The 23,187-nt window shown below is 42.5% G+C and overlaps 1 protein-coding gene across 1 annotated transcript in view; it reads right to left on the reverse strand.

The window, feature by feature from the left end:
* rab27b (RAB27B, member RAS oncogene family) overlaps positions 1–23,187 on the reverse strand; it is a 42,745-nt gene that overhangs the window by 15,452 nt on the left and 4,106 nt on the right. Inside the window, exons 2-3 of the mRNA XM_038988794.1 lie at positions 12,540–12,641; positions 8,187–8,256 (exon numbers count right to left, since the gene is read on the reverse strand). Of these exons, the coding sequence (XP_038844722.1) occupies positions 8,187–8,256; positions 12,540–12,622 (153 nt within the window). The 5' untranslated portion in view covers positions 12,623–12,641. The remainder of the gene's footprint in view (positions 1–8,186; positions 8,257–12,539; positions 12,642–23,187) is intronic.

Genomic DNA, 23,187 nt, shown 5'->3' on the forward strand with positions numbered 1-23,187 from the left:
AAGGGTACCGTAACGTAATGAAAGGAACCGTAACGTAATGAAAGGAACCGTAACGTAATGAAGTGTAACGTAATGAAGGGTAACGTAATGAAGTGTAACGTAACGAAAGGTACCGTAACGTAACGAAAGGTACCGTAACGTAATGAAAGGTACCGTAACGTAATGAAGTGTAACGTAATGAAGTGTAACGTAATGAAGAGTAACGTAACGAAAGGTACCGTAACGTAATGAAAGGTACTGTAACGTAATGAAGGGTAACGTAACGTAATGAAGTGTAACGTAATGAAGTGTAACGTAATGAAGAGTAACGTAACGAAAGGTACCGTAACGTAATGAAAGGTACTGTAACGTAATGAAAGGTACCGTAACGTAATGAAGGGTAACGTAACGTAATGAAGGGTAACATAACGTAATGAAGTGTACCGTAACATAATGAAGAGTACCGTAACATAATGAAGAGTACCGTAACGTAATGAAAGGTACCGTAACGTAATGAAGGGTACCGTAATGAAGGGTGCCGTAACGTAATGAAGAGTAACGTAATGAAGAGTACCGTAACGTAATGAAGGGTAACGTAATGAAGAGTAACGTAATGAAGGGTAACGTAACGTGATGAAGAGTGCCGTAACGTAATGAAGGGTACCGTAACGTAATGAAGGGTAACGTAATGAAGAGTAACGTAATGAAGGGTATCGTAATGAAGAGTAACGTAATGAAGGGTTACGTAATGAAGGGTACCGTAACGTAGTGAAGAGTACCGTAACGTAGTGAAGAGTACCGTAACGTAGTGAAGGGTACCGTAACGTAGTGAAGAGTACCGTAACGTAGTGAAGGGTACCGTAACGTAGTGAAGGGTAATGTAACGTAGTGAAGGGTAATGTAACGTAGTATAGGGTACCGTAACGCAATGAAGGGTAACGTAATGTAATGAAGGGTAATGTAACGTAATGAAGAGTAATGTAACATAGTGAAGGGTAACGTAATGAAGGGTATCGTAATGAAGAGTAACGTAGTGAAGAGTACCGTAACGTAGTGAAGGGTAACGTAATGTAATGAAGGGTAATGTAACGTAATGAAGAGTACCGTAACATAGTGAAGAGTACCGTAACGTAATGAAGAGTACCGTAACGTAGTGAAGAGTACCGTAACGTAATGAAGGGTACTGTAACGTAGTGAAGGGTAACGTAATGTAATGAAGGGTAATGTAATGAAGAGTAATGTAACATAGTGAAGGGTACTGTAACGTAGTGAAGAGTACTGTAACGTAGTGAAGAGTACTGTAACGTAGTGAAGAGTACCGTAACGTAATGAAGGGTATCGTAATGAAGAGTAACGTAATGAAGGGTACCGTAACGTAGTGAAGAGTACCGTAACGTAATGAAGGGTACCGTAACGTAATGAAGGGTACCGTAATGAAGAGTACCGTAACGTAATGAAGAGTACCGTAACGTGATGAAGAGTACCGTAATGAGGGGTAGCGTAACGTAATGAAGAGTACCGTAACGTAATGAAGGGTAACGTAATGAAGGGTACCGTAACGTAATGAAAGGTACCTTAACGTAATGAAGGGTAACGTAATGAAGAGTACCGTAACGTAATGAAGAGTACCGTAACGTAATGAAGGGTAACGTAATGAAGAGTACCGTAACGTGATGAAGGATACCGTAACGTAATGAAGAGTACTGTAACGTAATGAAGAGTACCGTAACGTAATGAAGAGTACCGTAACGTAATGAAGGGTAACGTAATGTAATGAAGGGTAACGTAATGAAGGGTACCGTAACGTAATGAAGAGTACCGTAACGTAATGAAGGGTACCGTAACGTAATGAAAAGTACCGTAACGTAATGAAGGGTACCGTAACGTAATGAAGAGTACCGTAACGTAATGAAGGGTACCGTAACGTAATGAAGAGTACCGTAACGTAATGAAGGGTACCGTAACGTAGTGAAGGGTAACGTAATGAAGAGTACCGTAACGTAATGAAGGGTACCGTAATGTAATGAAGGGTAACGTAATGAAGAGTACCGTAACGTAATGAAGGGTAACGTAATGAAGGGTAACGTAATGAAGAGTACCGTAACGTAATGAAGGGTACCGTAACGTAATGAAGAGTACCGTAACGTAATGAAGGGTACCGTAACGTAGTGAAGGGTAACGTAATGAAGAGTACCGTAACGTAATGAAGGGTAACGTAATGAAGGGTAACGTAATGAAGAGTACCGTAACGTAATGAAGGGTAACGTAATGAAGGGTAACGTAATGAAGAGTACCGTAACGTAATGAAGGGTACCGTAACGTAATGAAGGGTAACGTAATGAAGAGTACCGTAACGTAATGAAGGGTAACGTAATGAAGGGTAACGTAATGAAGAGTACCGTAACGTAATGAAGGGTACCGTAATGTAATGAAGGGTACCATAACAGAACGAAGGGTTGCGTAACAGAATGAAGGGTACGTAACAGTTTCCTTGGCTTGGATATTTCAACCCTGCCCATATAACAACACACATGGCAGCACTTAAGAAATCATCAATTCTGAGCGCAGCTTCACGCGACCCGATCGTAATGCCCATGGTCAATTTGGTTTGACATCCGATATCCCTATGAGGCTAGTTAGGGACCATCAGTAAATTACACAATGAACATGGGACAATATTTAGAAATGACAATAGCTCCAAATCAATTACTTAAAAATCTAAAACCAGGGCCTCCCAAGTGGCTCAGTGGTCTAATCCTGGTTCGAATCCAGGCTGTATCACAGTGGTCTAAGACACTGCTATACAGTGCTAGCTGTTCTACTAAAGATCCTGGGTTAGAGTCCAGGCTCTGTCGCAGCCGGCCGCGACCGGGAGACCCATGGGGCGGCGCACAATTGTCCCAGCGTTGTCCGGGTTAGGGGAGGGTTTGGCCAGCAGGGATGTTCTTGTCCCATCGCGCACTAGCGACTCCTGTGGCGGGTTGGGCGCAATGTAACTACCAATTGGATACCATGAAATTGGGGAGAAAACATCTAAAATCAACTATAAATTGTAGAAATTATATACAAATATAGAAAGATTAAAATACTGTCCCATTTACATTGTGTACTTTATTGACGGTCCCAAACTAGCCACAGAGATTGGCTATCTTTGCCACGGTCGCACACCAGCTGGTTGAAGCTAATTGGGTAAATACGTTGGCTAGCACAAGACCCCGGTTGGACTGTTTCAAATGATCTAGAAGACCCCGGTTGGACTGTTTCAAGTGATCTAGAAGGGTGAGTGATTGTAACTGTGTACTGTTTTTGGCAGAGTGAATGTAGAAACACTTGCCACATGCGAACACACACACAAGAGACACCCATATTATACCCCCCCCCCCCCCCCTCCAAGACAACTCTCGTTTAGCTTCAGTCAAGGCCACTGCATTTCTTAATGGCCAAACCGTTCACCCTCCTTTAACAATGGTTGGAAAGTCCCTCCAGCCAACGCTTTCATCACTCCAATTCTTTTAAATCCACGATGGCGAGTGTGCAAGTGCTCACTTTGAGACAAATGTGGAGAAAGGGAATGCTGACACCGTCTCAGTGAGTCGGAAGGAGAGCTGAGTTGATGACAGAGGAAGGAATGGCAGTTCAGTCTAGTCGGGAATGCATTATGACACTTCATTTAAACAGTTAGGGGAATGGAATTCCAGCGGGTGGTGGTGGGGAAGTGGATGGTTGTCGGTAACTGTTGCTATGGAAGTGTGTAGAATATGAATAATAACAAGTAGCGAGGTATCGAGAATACACTTTATTTTGTATTTTAGGGGTATTTTATTAAGGTTTCCCATTAGCTGTTTCAAAAGCAGCAGCTACTCTTCCTGGGGTTCCACACAAAACATGACACATAATACAGAATGACACAATACAGAATGACACAATACAGAATGACACAATACAGAATGACATGATACAGAATGACATGATACAGAATGACATAATACAGAATGACATAATACAGAATGACATAATACAGAATGACAGAATGACATAATACAGAATGACATAATACAGAATGACATAATACAGAATGACATAACAGAATGACATAATACAGAATGACATGATACAGAATGACATGATACAGAATGACATAATACAGAATGACATGATACAGAATGACATGATACAGAATGACATAATACAGAATGACATGATACAGAATGACATAATACAGCATGACATAATACAGAATGACATAATACAGAATGACATGATACAGAATGACATGATACAGAATGACATGATACAGAATGACACGATACAGAATGACACGATACAGAATGACATAATACAGAATGACATGATACAGAATGACATGATACAGAATGACATAATACAGAATGACATAATACAGAATGACATAATACAGAATGACATAATACAGAACATCAATGGAGAAGAGTTGTGTTGATTTAATAGAACGGGGCAACGATGGCAACGAAACAAAGCCACGGAGTTGCGTAGCTTGAGTTATTGTGATTAACCTTGTGTGTGACGTGTACACTTACTAAGCACCGCTACAGGTTTATGGTTTCTCCATAATGTAGGCTAAGGGCTGTTAGGTTCTAATTATCAGAGTAAGAACTCGACGGACGCTATGAAAGCTTAAACCATGTTTATTTATCCCAAAGGATCGAACAGCTGAACCGACCAAGACATATTCACACAAGCACTGATTTTTAACCCTTTCTCATATGCTGAGTCTCCTCCTACACATCTGAACAGCCAAAGCATCTCTGTTGCTAGACAGAACCTTAGTGATATCTGTTCTTCCTCATTTCATCTGACCTGACCTCTACCCCAAAGTGCTCACTCCTCCCCAACTCACGGATGTCATGGTGACTGGCACCAGACTGTGTCTCTTCTCCTCCCAGAGGATCCCTGATGGCTAACGATAACATATCCTGACATAATGTAAACGTTATACATTACCCTCTCTCCCTCGGTGACATGAACAAGTATATATCATGATTTCACAAGTCAAGAAATCAGAACCCATCAGGGCAAAGGCGTGCAAACTACAAAACCTGAAAACCCCCCAAAAGTACACGGATGAGAAGAATCCATAGTAAAACCCGAACACAGAGGATAAACCGTCAAACAGATTAGGAATCATTCGAAACTCCACCTGTAAGCATGAACAACATCATTGGAATGACCACACAAACCGTGAAATTAGCATTCATTGTTTACAGGCAACCATATCTTGAAGCTGAAATCCATATATATTCCAGTCGGTGACCGCCCTGCCATGTGCTACTGGGACTGCTGGAGAATACGACCATTATACAAGATGGAACTGTGACTGGGACCGCTGGAGAATACGACCATTATACAAGATGGAACTGTGACTGGGACCGCTGGAGAATACAACCATCATACAAGATGGAACTGTGACTGGGACCGCTGGAGAATACAACCATTATACAAGATGGAACTGTGACTGGGACCGCTGGAGAATACAACCATTATACAAGATGGAACTGTGACTGGGATCGCTGGAGAATACAACCATTATACAAGATGGAACTGTGACTGGGACCGCTGGAGAATAAAACCATTATACAAGATGGAACTGTGACTGGGACCGCTGGAGAATACGACCATTATACAATATGGAACTGTGACTGGGACCGCTGGAGAATACGACCATTATACAAGATGGAACTGTGACTGGGACCGCTGGAGAATACAACCATTATACAAGATGGAACTGTGACTGGGACCGCTGGAGAATACAACCATTATACAAGATGGAACTGTGACTGGGACCGCTGGAGAATACAACCATTATACAAGATGGAACTGTGACTGGGACCGCTGGAGAATACGACCATTATACAAGATGGAACTGTGACTGGGACCGCTGGAGAATACAACCATTATACAAGATGGAACTGTGACTGGGACCGCTGGAGAATACGACCATTATACAAGATGGAACTGTGACTGGGACCGCTGGAGAATACAACCATTATACAAGATGGAACTGTGACTGGGACCGCTGGAGAATACAACCATTATACAAGATGGAACTGTGACTGGGACCGCTGGAGAATACAACCATTATACAAGATGGAACTGTGACTGGGACCGCTGGAGAATAAAACCATTATACAAGATGGAAATGTGACTGGGACCGCTGGAGAATACAACCATTATACAAGATGGAACTGTGACTGGGACCGCTGGAGAATACAACCATTATACAAGATGGAACTGTGACTGGGACCGCTGGAGAATACAACCATTATACAAGATGGAACTGTGACTGGGACCGCTGGAGAATATAACCATTATACAAGATGGAACTGTGACTGGGACCGCTGGAGAATACAACCATTATACAAGATGGAACTGTGACTGGGACCGCTGGAGAATATAACCATTATACAAGATGGAACTGTGACTGGGACCGCTGGAGAATACAACCATTATACAAGATGGAACTGTGACTGGGACCGCTGGAGAATACGACCATTATACAAGATGGAACTGTGACTGGGACCGCTGGAGAATATAACCATTATACAAGATGGAACTGTGACTGGGACCGCTGGAGAATACAACCATTATACAAGATGGAACTGTGACTGGGACCGCTGGAGAATATAACCATTATACAAGATGGAACTGTGACTGGGACCGCTGGAGAATACAACCATTATACAAGATGGAACTGTGACTGGGACCGCTGGAGAATACGACCATTATACAAGATGGAACTGTGACTGGGACCGCTGGAGAATATAACCATTATACAAGATGGAACTGTGACTGGGACCGCTGGAGAATATAACCATTATACAAGATGGAACTGTGACTGGGACCGCTGGGGAATATAACCATTATACAAGATGGAACTGTGACTGGGACCGCTGGAGAATACAACCATTATACAAGATGGAACTGTGACTGGGACCGCTGGAGAATACAACCATTATACAAGATGGAACTGTGACTGGGACCGCTGGAGAATACAACCATTATACAAGATGGAACTGTGACTGGGACCGCTGGAGAATACAACCATTATACAAGATGGAACTGTGACTGGGACCGCTGGAGAATACAACCATTATACAAGATGGAACTGTGACTGGGACCGCTGGAGAATACAACCATTATACAAGATGGAACTGTGACTGGGACCGCTGGAGAATAAAACCATTATACAAGATGGAACTGTGACTGGGACCGCTGGAGAATATAACCATTATACAAGATGGAACTGTGACTGGGACCGCTGGAGAATACAACCATTATACAAGATGGAACTGTGACTGGGACCGCTGAGAGCCACTTATCCATGTAATGTAATGACTACCCCGTAGTCTGTATAATGACTACCCATAGTCTATGCAATGGTTACCCATAGTCTACATAATGACTACCCATAGCCTATGTAATGTCTACCCATAGTCTATGCAATGGTTACCCATAGCCTACGTAATGACTACCCATAGTCTATATAATGACTACCCATAGTCTACATAATGACTACCCATAGTCTACATAATGACTACCCATAGTCTATATAATGACTACCCATGGCATAGTCTATGTAATGACTACCCATAGCCTATGACAGAGAATAGATTGGGATATATCTCTGTGAGCTTCCGGTAAAATGAAGTTTATGACACAAGACAACATATTGTTTAACCAAATAGGTCCTGTGGGTTTAAATATTCCCGATAGTGATCAAGAACCCCATTAGCCTGTTATGTAATGTGTGTCCCGAGAAATGTCTCGGAAACTATGAGCATTTACAATAATCCATCCGGATCTGCTATCTGGATGGCAATTAAATGATGACAGCTAGACGTGGCAGCTGATTGGGCTAAACTACATGAGGATACTCACCACTCTCTTTTGTTTTGTTGACAGAGGAAGGAAGGAAGGAAGGAAGGAAGGAAGGAAGGAAGGAAGGAAGGAAGGAAGGAAGGAAGGAAGGAAGGAAGGAAGGAAGGAAGGAAGGAAGGAAGGAAGGAAGGATACACACCACTCTTTTGTGTGTGTGTGTGTGTGTGTGTGTGTGTGTGTGTGTGTGTGTGTGTGTGTGTGTGTGTGTGTGTGTGTGTGTGTGTGTGTGTGTGTGTGTGTGTGTGATGTGTGTGTGTGTGTGTGTGTGTGTGTGTGTGTGTAACGTTACTCACCACTCTCTTTTCCCTGAAGTCTATTCCCACTGTGGTGATGAACTTGGGGTTGAACTTGTTATCTGTGTACCTATAGATGAAAGTAGAATTAATATAATACTAATATAACATACAACATATAATAACTGTTTGCCTGTGTACCTGTAAGATACAATAAGATAGTACTTTATTAATCCCCTGAAGGAGTTGTTTTTACCAGCTGATATATACATTACCATTAATACATACATTACCATTATTACATACACACATTACCATTAATACATACATTACCATTCATACATACATTTCCATTAATACATACATTACCATTATTACATACATTACCATTAATACATACATTACCATTCATACATACATTACCAATAAATACATACAATACCATTAATACATACCTTACCAATAAATACATACATTACCATTCATACATACATTACCATTCATACATACCTTACCAATAAATACACACATTACCATTAATATATACATTACCATTAATACATACATTTCCATTAATACATACATTACCAATAAATACACACATTACCATTAATACACACATTACCATTAATACACACATTACCATTAATATATACATTACCATTAATACATACATTACCATTAATACATACATTACCATTAATGCATACATTACCATTAATGCATAGCAACTACACACACAGCACATCACCAATGCATATTAAAAGATAAGTGCTCATGGAAGTACTTGTATAGAAAGATACTGTAATAATATATGCAGTACCAGTCAAAAGTTTGGACACATCTACTTATTCCAGGGTTTTTCTTTATTTTTAACTATTTTCTACTTTGTAGAATAATAGTGAAGACATCAAAACTATGAAATAACACAAATGGAATCATGTAGTAACCAAAAAAGTGTTAAACAAATAAAAATATATTTTACATTTGGCAGCCTCCCGAGTGGCGCAGTGGTCTAGCTAGCTGTGCCACCAGAGATTCTGGGTTCGAGTCCAGGCTCTGTCGCGACCGGGAGGCCCATGAGGCGGCGCACAATTGGCCGGCAGGGATATCCTTGTCTCATCGTGCACTAGTGACTCCTGCGGCGGGCCGGGCGCAGTGAACACTGACCAGGTCGCCAGGTGTACGGTGTTTCCTCTGACACATTGGTGCGGCTGGCTTCCGGGTTGGATGTGCATTGTGTCAAGAAGCAGTGTGGCTTGGTTGGGTTGTGTTTTGGAGGAAGCATGGCTCTCGACCTTCGTCTGTACGGGAGGTGCAGCGATGAGACAAGACTGTAACTACTACCAATTGGATTCCATGAATTTGGGGAGAAAAAAGGGGTAAAATATATATATATATATATATATATATATGACAGCTTTGCACACTCTTGGCATTCTCTCAACCAGCTTCAACTGGAATGCATTTCCAACAAGGAGTTCCCACATATGCTCAGCACTTGTTTGCTGCTTTCCTTCATTCTGCAGTCCAACTCAGCCCAAACCATCTCAATTGGGTGATTGTGGAGGCCAGGTCATCTGATACAGCACTCCATCACTCTCCTTGGTCAAATAGCCCTTATACAGCCTGGAGGGGTGTTTGGCAGTTTTACTTTAGTACCTTATTGCAAACAGGATGCATGTTTTGAAATACTTTAATCCTGTACAGGTTTCCTTCTTTTCACTTTGTCATTTAGGTTAGTATTGTGGAATAACTACAATGTTGTTGATTTATCCTCAGTTTTCTCCTATCACAGCCATTTCAACTCTGTAACTGTTTTAAAGTCACCATTGGCCTCATGGTGAAATCACTGAGCGGTTTCCTTCCTCTCCGGCAACTGAGTTGGAAGGACACCTGTATCTTTGTAGTGACTGAGTGTATTGATACACCATCCATGCTCAAATAGATATTCAATGTCTGTTTTTACTCATCTACCAATAGGTGCTCTTCTTTGCGAGGTAATGGAAAACCTCCCTGGTCTTTGTGGTTGAATTTGTGTTTGAAATTCACAATTGTATGTGTTGGGTACAGAGATGAGGTAGTCATTCAAAAATCATGTTAAACTTTATTATTGCACACAGAGTGAGTCCATGCAACTTATTATGTGACTTGTAGTAAATGTTTTTAATATTTTTTTTATTTTTATTTAACCTTTATTTAACTAGGCAAGTAAGTTAAAAACAAATTCTTATTTACAATGACGGCCTACCAAAAGGAAAAAGACCTCCTGCAGGGACGAGGGATAAAACACACATCACGACAAGAGAGACACCACAACACTACATAAAGAGAGACCTAAGACAACAACATAGCAAGGCAACAAGACAACACAGCATGGTAGCAACACATGAAAACACAGCATGGTAGCAACACAACGTGACAACAACATGTTAGCAGCACAACATGGTAGCATCACAAAACAGGGTATAAACATTATTGGGCACAGACAACAGCACAAAGGGCAAGAAGGTAGAGAAAACAATACATCACGTGAAGCAGCCACATCTGTCAGTAAGATTGTCCATGATTGAGTCTTTGAATTAAGAGATTGATATAAAACTGTTCAGTTTGAGTGTTTGTTGCAGCTCGTTCCAGTCTCTAGCTGCAGGGAACTGAAAAGACGAAAGACCCAGGGATGTGTGTGCTTTGAGGACCTTTAACAGAATGTGACTGTCAGAACAGATGTTGTATGTGAGGGCTGCAGTAGCTATCTCAGATTTACTCCTGAGATTATTTAGGCGATAACAAAAGGGTTGAATACTTATTGACTCAAGACATTTCAGCTTTAATTTTTAAAAATATAATTATGATTTTATTTTTAAAAAATGCCCTTTTTCGTGGTATTCAATTGGTAGTTACAGTCTTGTCCCATCGCTGCAACTCCCGTATGGACTCGGGAGAGGCGAAGGTCGAGAGCCATGCGTCCTCCAAAACACAACCCAACCAAGCCGCACTGCTTCTTGACACAATGCCCGCTTAACCCGGAAGCCAGCCGCACCAATGTGAAAGAGGAAACATCGTGCACCTGGCGACCGTGCATGCGCCCGGCCTGCCACAGGATTCGCTAATGCACGATGGGACAAGAACATCCCTGCCGGCCAAAACCCTCCTCTAACCCGGACGAACCTGGGCCAATTGTGTGCCGCCCCATGGGTCTCCCGGTCGCGGCAGGCTAAAAACATAATTCCATTTTGACATTATGGGGTATTGTGTGTAGAGGCCAGTGACAAATAATCTCAATTTAATCCATTTCAAATTCAGGCTGTAACAACATCAACAACATGTGGAAAAAGTCAAGCTCTGTAAATACTTTCTGAATGCAGTATAATAAATATATAATATAACTATTATAGTATAATAAATATATAACTATTACAGTATAATAAATATATAATATAACTATTATAGTATAATAAATATATAACTATTATAGTATAATAAATATATAACTATTATAGTATAATAAATATATAACTATTATAGTATAATAAATATATAACTATTATAGTATAATAAATATATAACTATTATAGTATAATAAATATATAACTATTATAGTATAATAAATATATAACTATTATAGTGTAATAAATATATAACTATTATAGTATAATAAATATATAACTATTATAGTATAATAAATATATAACTATTATAGTATAATAAATATGCAACTATTATAGTATAATAAATATACAACTATTATAGTATAATAAATATACAACTATTATAGTATAATAAATATATAACTATTATAGTATAATAAATATATAACTATTATAGTATAATAAATATATAACTATTATAGTATAATAAATATATAAATATTATAGTATAATAAATATATAACTATTATAGTGTAATAAATATATAACTATTATAGTGTAATAAATATATAACTATTATAGTGTAATAAATATATAACTATTATAGTGTAATAAATATATAACTATTATAGTGTAATAAATATATAACTTATAGTATAATAGATATATAACTATTATAGTATAATAAATATACAATATAACTATTATAGTATAATAAATATATAATATAACTATTATAGTATAATAAATATATAACTATTATAGTATAATAAATATATAACTATTATAGTATAATAAATATATAATATAACTATTATACTATAATATATAATAACTATTATAGTATAATATATAATAACTATTATAGTATAATAAATATATAACTATTATAGTATAATAAATATATAATATAACTATTATAGTATAATATATAATATAACTATTATAGTATAATAAATATATAACTATTATAGTATAATAAATATATAACTATTATAGTATAATAAATATATAACTATATTAGTATAGCTAGCTGTGTGTGTACCTGTATAGAAAGGTAGTCTTCCCTACTCCAGAGTCCCCCAGAGCCAGGAGCTTGATGAGGTAATCATAGTCCCCATCAGTCATCGTGTTGACTGCGCTGAACCTGGAGTAAACAAAACAAAAAAACATAAATGAGTCATTTGAAGAGGTATGACTCGACTGGGACTTGAACCCACAACCTTAGAACAGACACTTTAACCACAAGGCCACTGAGTGACTGCCCATTCATTTCAACCCCTCAAAGACAAACATTCACTTACAGGTTGGAAACAAACAAACAAACAAACAAAGCGAACTGGCCTGGTATCAGTAAAGGTTTTGTCAAACAGACCGAAGCGAAACATAAATAGTCTCGAAAAGGCCCAAAGCAAAATAGCCTGACCCAAAAAGCCATGCCTCATAATAACCAACAGAACTTGATTTGATCCATTGAAATCTAAGAGACGAGAGAACCAAACTAGACAAACCTGATCCAGTCAGAGAAGAACAGTAACACAATAATGCAATGTAGTCATCTCATTTCCTGTTAACAGTTTGACCTCGGGTCTAGTTCATTTCTCACGTTGGTACATAAAAACATCCACAACTACCATGTCACGAGAGGCAGCGTTCTGCCTAAACTAAATCACATGTGGCTCCTTACAGTGCACGCCCGCCACCACGTGATTGGTTATTTATAGGAGACAATTAGCATTCCTGTTCGACAGTATGTGTGAACGCTCATTCTGTAGGCTATGTGAGGAAGCAGCCAGCAATATGAAAGGAAAGAGCTGTCTGATGTCAGGCCGGACTAGATATTCCTTCAGACTTCAACACTTAAAAACAGCTGCATTGAACCTTTTTATCTCAATAACAAATCATTTCTGGGTAACAATTAAGTACCTTACTGTGATTATTTTAAATAACAATTTACAAAAATAGCTTGTTGGCAAAGAATTTCTCAAGGAATCATTTTTCTAGGACCGTGGGAATGGTCTGAGTGGGAAAACTGAAATCTAGCTGTTATTGGCAGAGAGGTTTGGAACTCTCTTTCTTATTGGTCTATTAACTCATTTACCGCCTGGTGATGTCACCAGTTAAGCCAAAACTCCATCCCACCAAAACAGGCAGAGATTTCAGGTTGTCTTTTCAAACAGCTCTTTCACCAAGAGGGCATTATTCCTGTTCCCAAGAATGAAAAGGTAACTGAACTAAATGACTATCACCCCGTAGCACTCACTTCTGTCGTCATGAAGTGCTTTGAGAGACTGGTCAAGGATCATACCCACTTCAATTTGCTTACCGTCCCAATAGGTCCACAGTTGATGCAATCGCAATCACACTGCACACTGCCCTAACCCATCTGGACAAGAGGAATACCTATGTAAGAATGCTGTTCATTGACTACAGCTCAGCATTCAACAACATAGTACCCTCCAAGCTCATCATTAAGCTCGAGGCCCTGGGTCTGAACCCCGCCCTGGGCAACTGGGTCCTGGACTTCCTGACGGGCCTCCCCCCAGGTGGTGAAGGTAGGAAACAACACCTCCACTTCGCCGATCCTCAACACAGGGGCCTTCTCCTGTACTCCCTGTTCACCCACGACTGCGTGGCCATGCACGCCTCCAACTCAATCATCAAGTTTGCAGACGACACAACAGTAGTAGGCCTGATTACCAACAACGACGAGACAGCCTACAGGGAGGAGGTGAGGGCTCTGGCAGAGTGGTGCCAGGAAAATAACCTCTCCCTCAATGTCAACAAAACAAAGGAGATGATCGTGGATTTCAGGAAACAGCAGAGGGAGCACCCCCCCATCCACATCCACGGGACACCAGTGGAGAAGGTGTAAAGTTCCTTGGCGTACACATCACAGACAAACTGAAATGGTCCACGCACACAGACAGCGTGGTGAAGAAGGTGCAACAGCGCCTCTTCAACCTCAGGAGCCTGAAGAAATTTGTCTTGTCACCTAATACCCTCACAAACTTTTACAGATGCACAATCGAGAGCATCCTGTCGGGCTGTATCACCGCCTGGTACGGCAACTGCACCACCCACAACTGCAGGGCTCTCCAGAGGGTGGTGCGGTCTGCACAACGCATCACCGGGGGCAAACTACTAGAAGGCGAGGTCAGTACAGGTGCATCAAAGCTGGGACCGAGAGACTGAAAAACAGCTTCTATCTCAAGGCCATCAGACTGTTAAATAGCCATCACTAACACAGAGAGACTGCTGCCTACATACAGACTTGAAATGATTGGCCACTTTAATAAATTGAACACTAGTCACTTTAAATAATGTCACTTTAATAATGTTTACATATCTTGCATTACTCATCTCATATTTATATATACAGTATCCTATCCTATTCTACTGTATCTCAGTCTATGCCACTCTGACATTGCCCGTCCATATATTTATATATTCTTAATTCCATTCCTTTACTAAGATTTGTGTGTATTATGTATTTGTTGTGAAATTGTTGGATATTACTTGTTAGATATTGCTGTATTGTCGGAACTAGAAGCACAAGCATTTTGCTACACCCGAAATAACATCTGCAAAACACGTGTATGTGACGAATAAAATTTTATTTGATAATTATTTTCACAATTTTACAGTATTATTCCAACCTTATAGTGTGGATATATATATAAAACACAAGAATATCATATTTTTGATTAAACTGGGTCTTTAAATGATGTGCCGGATCTCTGGTCTAGTGGTAGCTCTCTGGGTCGTGTCTGGGTCGTCACATATCATGAGGTTAAAGCCCTGTCTCTGGGTCGTCACATATCATGAGGTTCAAGCCCTATCTCTGGGTAGTCACATAATCATGAGGTTCAAGCCCTGTCTCTGGGTAGTCACATAATCATGAGGTTCAAGCCCTGCCTCTGTGTCGTCACATATCATGAGGTTTAAGCCCTGTCTCTGGGTCGTCACATAATAGTGAGGTTCAAGCCCTGCCTCTGGGTCGTCACATATCATGAGGTTCAAGCCCTGTCTCTGGGTCGTCACATATCATGAGGTTCAAGCCCTGCCTCTGGGTCGTCACATATCATGAGGTTCAAGCCCTGTCTCTGGGTCGTCACATAATAGTGAGGTTCAAGCCCTGTCTCTGGGTAGTCACATAACATGAGGTTCAAGCCCTGCCTCTGGGTCGTCACATATCATGAGGTTCAAGCCCTGTCTCTGGGTAGTCACATATCATGAGGTTCAAGCCCTGTCTCTGGGTAGTCACATATCATGAGGTTCAAGCCCTGTCTCTGGGTGGTCACATATCATGAGGTTAAAGCCCTGTCTCTGGGTCGTCATATATCATGAGGTTCAAGCCCTGTCTCTGGGTCGTCACATAATAGTGAGGTTCAAGCCCTGCCTCTGGGTAGTCACATATCATGAGGTTCAAGCCCTGTCTCTGGGTCGTCACATATCATGAGGTTCAAGACCTGTCTCTGGGTCGTCACATATCATGAAGTTCAAGCCCTGTCTCTAGGTCGTCACATATCATGAGGTTCAAGCCCTGTCTCTGGGTCGTCACATAATCATGAGGTTCAAGCCCTGTCTCTGGGTAGTCACATATCATGAGGTTCAAGCCCTGTCTCTGGGTGGTCACATATCATGAGGTTCAAGCCCTGCCTCTGGGTGGTCACATATCATGAAGTTCAAGCCCTGTCTCTGGGTCGTCACATAATCATGAGGTTCAAGCCCTGTCTCTGGGTGGTCACATAATAGTGAGGTTCAAGCCCTGTCTCTGGGTAGTCACATAATAGTGAGGTTTAAGCCGTGCCTCTGGGTCGTCACATAATACTGAGGTTCAAGCCCTGTCTCTGGGTAGTCACATATCATGAGGTTCAAGCCCTGTCTCTGGGTGGTCACATATCATGAGGTTCAAGCCCTGCCTATGGGTCGTCACATAATCGTCCGGTTCAAGCCCTGTCTCTGGGTCGTCACATATCATGAGGTTCAAGCCCTGTCATTGGGTAGTCACATAATCATGAGGTTCAAGCCATGTCTCTGGGTCGTCACATAATCGTGAGGTTCAAGCCCTGTCTCTGGGTGGTCACATATCATGATGTTCAAGCCCTGTCATTGGGTAGTCACATAATCATGAGGTTCAAGCCCTGCCTATGGGTAGTCACATAATCATGAGGTTCAAGCCATGTCTCTGGGTCGTCACATAATCATGAGGTTCAAGCCCTGCCTATGGGTAGTCACATAATCGTCCGGTTCAAGCCCTGTCTCTGGGTCGTCACATAATCATGAGGTTCAAGCCCTGTCTCTGGGTGGTCACATATCATGAGGTTCAAGCCCTGTCATTGGGTAGTCACATAATCATGAGGTTCAAGCCCTGCCTATGGGTAGTCACATAATAGTGAGGTTCAAGCCCTGTCTCTGGGTCGTCACATAATCGTCCGGTTCAAGCCCTGTCTCTGGGTCGTCACATATCATGAGGTTCAAGCCCTGTCATTGGGTAGTCACATAATCATGAGGTTCAAGCCCTGCCTATGGGTAGTCACATATCATGAGGTTCAAGCCCTGTTTCTGGGTCGTCACATAATAGTGAGGTTCAAGCCCTGTCTCTGGGTAGTCACATATCATGAGGTTCAAGCCCTGTCTCTGGGTAGTCACATATCATGAGGTTCAAGCCCTGTCTCTGGGTAGTCACATAATCATGAGGTTCAAGCCCTGTCTCTGGGTCGTCACATATCATAAGGTTCAAGCCCTGTCTCTGGGTCGTCACATATCATGAGGTTCAAGCCCTGTCTCTGGGTAGTCACATATCATGAGGTTCAAGCCCTGTCTCTGGGTAGTCACATAACATGAGGTTCAAGCCCTGCCTCTGGGTCGTCACATATCATGAGGTTCAAGCCCTGTCTCTGGGTAGTCACATATCATGAGGTTCAAGCCCTGTCTCTGGGTGGTCACATATCATGAGGTTCAAGCCCTGTCTCTGGGTAGTCACATAATCATGAGGTTCAAGCCCTGTCTCTGGGTGGTCACATAATAGTGAGGTTCAAGCCCTGTCTCTGGGTCGTCACATATCACGAGATTCAAGCCCTGTCTCTGGGTAGTCACATAATCATGAGGTTCAAGCCCTGTCTCTGGGTCGTCACATATCATGAGGTTCAAGCCCTGTCTCTGGGTCGTCACATATCATGAGGTTCAAGCCCTGTCTCTGGGTAGTCACATAATAGTGAGGTTCAAGCCATGTCTCTGGGTAGTCACATAATCGTCCGGTTCAAGCCCTGCCTCTGGGTCGTCACATAATCGTCCGGTTCAAGCCCTGCCTCTGGGTCGTCACATAATCATTCGGTTCAAGCCCTGCCTCTGGGTCGTCACATAATCGTCCGGTTCAAGCCCTGCCTCTGGGTCGTCACATAATTGTTCGGTTCAAGCCCTGCCTCTTGCATTCTTGTCTATCACAATATTAATTATCTATCTCTCCCTTCCACACTGTTATTTCAAAGTAAATCATTAAATACGAAAGGAGAGCAGAATTCTGATGCTGAAGGAAGGAAAAAAAGACAAAACACTATTTTTATGGCAGGGGTCAGAGGTTAGACTGTGGCCTTCTGAGAAAGGGCCTGGGAGCACCAGTCACTGGGAGCGTAGAGAGGGCGTGTTATGGGGGGGCTAACCGATGTGATCTCACTCAGAAGATGTGGCACATGATCGGTTTCTTACATCCTCTCCTCCCCATGATGCATCAGAAGCTCCTCTGGCTAGATGGGAAAGCAGAGACACTGGTCCTGACTGTACACTCTGCCTGACCTGCCCCTGTTCTAGAACCAGTCTGTCCCTGTTCTAGAACCAGCCTGCCCCTGTTCTAGAACCAGTCTGTCCCCGTTCTAGAACCAGTCTGTCCCTGTTCTAGAACCAGTCTGTCCCTGTTCTAGAACCAGCCTGCCCCTGTTCTAGAACCAGCCTGCCCCTGTTCTAGAACCAGCCTGCCCCTGTTCTAGAACCAGCATGTCCCTGTTCTAGAACCAGCCTGTCCCTGTTCTAGAACCAGCCTGTCCCTGTTCTAGAACCAGCCTGCCCCTGTTCTAGAACCAGCCTGTCCCTGTTCTAGAACCAGCCTGCCCCTGTTCTAGAACCAGCCTGCCCCTGTTCTAGAACCAGCCTGTCCCTCTAGAACCTGTCCCTGTTCTAGAACCAGCCTGCCCTTGTTCTAGAACCAGTCTGTCCCCATTCTAGAACCAGCCTGCCCCTGTTCTAGAACCAGCCTGCCCCTGTTCTAGAACCAGCCTGCCCCTGTTCTAGAACCAGCCTGTCCCTGTTCTAGAACCAGCCTGCCCCTGTTCTAGAACCAGCCTGTCCCCGTTCTAGAACCAGCCTGCCCCTGTTCTAGAACCAGTCTGCCCCTGTTCTAGAACCAGTCTGTCCCTGTTCTAGAACCAGCCTGCCCTTGTTCTAGAACCAGCCTGCCCCTGTTCTAGAACCAGCCTGCCCCTGTTCTAGAACCAGCATGTCCCTGTTCTAGAACCAGCCTGTCCCTGTTCTAGAACCAGCCTGCCCCTGTTCTAGAACCAGCCTGCCCCTGTTCTAGAACCAGCCTGCCCCTGTTCTAGAACCAGCCTGTCCCTGTTCTAGAACCAGCCTGCCCCTGTTCTAGAACCAGGCTGCCCTGGCTGCTACACAACATCTACACAACATCCAGATTGTCCATCCTAGCATTCCATTTAGAATGCATTCCCCAACACATTGCTTTAATTCCAAGAAGTATGCTAGTGTGGATATTGGAACAGAGACCCGGTTTCCCTAGCAGCTCTCAAACTGATGTTGTTTACCAGCCCTGGAGGGACAGACGGGAAGGCGGAGGAGGATCCATTGTCAAAGGATGACCTGTCCTGAGGATGTGATTAGTGGCTGATCAGTGGAACCCACTGTCCCTCGGAGGACCCATCTGTAGTCAGCAGTAGTAGAGATCAGGTGAGTGCAGTCACTAAGGTTTCCTCCTTTACAAACACATCTACATTCTCCTTTTTCTGTACACCAGAATAACCCAATGAGCCTGTGTGATTACAATGTTTCACTGCATGAAACCTGTACAAGTGTGAGGTGGGAAATGGAAATGTGGTTTTTAATTCCCAACTCCTCCTAAGTAGGGTCACAGACAGGGACCAGACATTATCCCAACTCCCCCTGAGACACCCTCAGAGAGTAGGGTCACAGACAGGGGTCAGCCATTATCCCAACTCCCCCTGAGACACCCTCAGAGAGTAGGGTCACAGACAGGGATCAGACATTATCCCAATGAGACACCCTCAGAGAGTAGGGTCACAGACAGGGGTCAGCCATTATCCCAACTCCCCCTGAGACACCCTCAGAGAGTAGGGTCACAGACAGGGGTCAGCCATTATCCCAATGAGACACCCTCAGAGAGTAGGGTCACAGACAGGGGTCAGCCATTATCCCAACTCCCCCTGAGACACCCTCAGAGAGTAGGGTCACAGACAGGGGTCAGCCATTATCCCAATGAGACACCCTCAGAGAGTAGGGTCACAGACAGGGGTCAGCCATTATCCCAACTCCCCCTGAGACACCCTCAGAGAGTAGGGTCACAGACAGGGATCAGCCATTATCCCAACTCCCCCTGAGACACCCTCAGAGAGTAGGGTCACAGACAGGGATCAGACATCCCAATGAGACACCCTCAGAGAGTACGGTCACAGACAGGGATCAGCCATTATCCCAACTCCCCCTGAGACACCCTCAGAGAGTACGGTCACAGACAGGGATCAGACATTATCCCAACTCCCCCTGAGACACCCTCAGAGAGTAGGGTCACAGACAGGAATCAGACATTATCCCCCTGAGACACCCTCAGAGAGTAGGGTCACAGACAGGGGTCAGCCATTATCCCAACTCCCCCTAAGTAGGGTCACAGACAGGAATCAGACATTATCCCAACTCCCCCTGAGACACCCTCAGAGAGTACGGTCACAGACAGGGGTCAGCCATTATCCCAACTCCCCCTGAGACACCCTCAGAGAGTAGGGTCACAGACAGGGATCAGACATTATTGAAGGCTACCTTGGAGCTACAGGATTCGAACTAGCAACCTTTTGGTTACTGGCACACCGCTCTAACCGCTTGGCGACCTGCCACCCCAGTACTTTTCACCAACCGCTTACTAGGGCTTTGATTAGGGTTAGGTTTAAGGTTAGGGTTAGGGCTTTGATTAGGGTTAGGTTTAAGGTTAGGGTTAGGGTTAGGGTTAGGTTTCAGGTTAGGGTTAGGTTTAGGGTTAGGGTTAGGTTTAGGGTTAGGGTTAGGGTTAGGGCTTTGATTAGGGTTAGGGCTAGGGCTAGGGTTAGGGTTAGGGTTAGGGTTAGGGCTTTGATTAGGGTTAGGGTTAGGGTTAGGGTTAGGGTTAGGGTTAGGGCTTTGATTAGGGTTAGGGTTAGGGTTAGGGTTAGGGCTTTGATTAGGGTTAGGTTTAAGGTTAATTGAACATCTATTTAAACATCTACAAGAATTCTATTTGCGACTATCCAAATGAAGTGATACCGTTTTCTATTGTGTAGGAGTTTCTGTATAGATTCCATTGTGTACGAGTTTCTGTATAGATTATATTGTGTAGGAGTTTCTGTATAGATTATATTGTGTAGGAGTTTCTGTATAGATTACATTGTGTAGGAGTTTCTGTATAGATTACATTGTGTAGGAGTTTCTGTATAGATTACATTGTGTAGGAGTTTCTGTATAGATTATATTGTGTATAGATGTGACCAAAACATTCTGTTCCAACAAGAGATGAACTAAGTGTTTGTTTTGAGAAGGATGAAGAAATTGGTTCACTATGTCCATTTCCCTTTCCATTCCTGGGTCCTTTTCTTGTGAATATCTAGTGAAGAGAGCTGTTAAGAAGAGCGATATGAATGGGAAAGTAAGGCTGGCACAATTACCGTATAACTGTCAGTTATGGATGAAGACAGTCATGAAAAAATGAAATAACAGTCATAACCGTGAAAAAATATATTTTAAAAATAGAGTGGAACGAACTACTGACTGAAGACCGGACGGACGGCCATTTGTGTGGTTGAATCCATTTCGGGAACGTAACATGGACTACAGTAACATGGACTACAGTAACATGGACTACAGTAACATGGACTACAGTAACATGGACTACAGTAACAGGGACTAGAGTAACATGGACTACAGTAACATGGACTAGAGTAACATGGACTACAGTAACATGGACTACAGTAACATGGACTACAGTAACATGGACTACAGTAACATGGACTACAGTAACATGGACTACAGTAACATGGACTACAGTAACAGGGACTACAGTAACATGGACTACAGTAACATGGACTAGAGTAACATGGACTACAGTAACATGGACTAGAGTAACATGGACTACAGTAACATGGACTAGAGTAACATGGACTACAGTAACATGGACTAGAGTAACATGGACTACAGTAACATGGACTACAGTAACATGGACTACAGCAACATGGACTAGAGTAACATGGACTACAGTAACATGGACTACAGTAACATGGACTAGAGTAACATGGACTAGAGTAACATGGACTAGAGTAACATGGACTACAGTAACATGGACTACAGTAACATGGACTAGAGTAACATGGACTACAGTAACATGGACTACAGTAACATGGACTAGAGTAACATGGACTACAGTAACATGGACTACAGTAACATGGACTACAGTAACATGGACTAGAGTAACATGGACTAGAGTAACATGGACTAGAGTAACATGGACTACAGTAACATGGACTACAGTAACATGGACTAGAGTAACATGGACTACAGTAACATGGACTAGAGTAACATGGACTACAGTAACATGGACTACAGTAACATGGACTAGAGTAACATGGACTAGAGTAACATGGACTACAGTAATATGGACTACAGTAACATGGACTACAGTAACATGGACTACAGTAACATGGACTAGAGTAACATGGACTACAGTAACATGGACTACAGTAACATGGACTAGAGTAACATGGACTACAGTAACATGGACTACAGTAACATGGACTAGAGTAACATGGACTAGAGTAACATGGACTAGAGTAACATGGACTACAGTAACATGGACTACAGTAACATGGACTACAGTAACATGGACTAGAGTAACATGGACTACAGTAACATGGACTACAGTAACATGGACTTCAGTAACATGGACTACAGTAACATGGACTACAGTAACATGGACTACAGTAACATGGACTACAGTAACATGGACTACAGTAACATGGACTCTTAACAACGTGATGAAACTTTGTTGCTCCTTGATGAAACAAGCAAACGAGTCTTCGGTTGCCTAGGCAACGCCCCCCCCCCCCCCACAATGCAGCAGCAGCACACATAGAATTAGAATGAATAGAGTGTAAAAGATTGTGCCGTATTGTTACTTCCTGTCTTGTGAGCTCTGGCCCAACTTTACTATTTGTGATTTGTTTATATATATTTTTTTGCATGAAATGTATTCGCTATCATTTTTTTGTGATCGACAAGAACTTTTGAACACGAGATTGGCAGTTACTGACCTCAGTTGCAGCCTACTCATCTGCCCTGGGCTCTTTTGTATTTCTACAACCCAATCTTCGGGCTACCCAAGATTTAACGCAGGCGCAAAATAGTCAGGAGAGCGGGTGTCCTGGTGA

Source organism: Salvelinus namaycush, chromosome 3 (assembly GCF_016432855.1).
Source record: "Salvelinus namaycush isolate Seneca chromosome 3, SaNama_1.0, whole genome shotgun sequence".
Taxonomy (NCBI): Eukaryota; Metazoa; Chordata; class Actinopteri; order Salmoniformes; family Salmonidae; genus Salvelinus; species Salvelinus namaycush.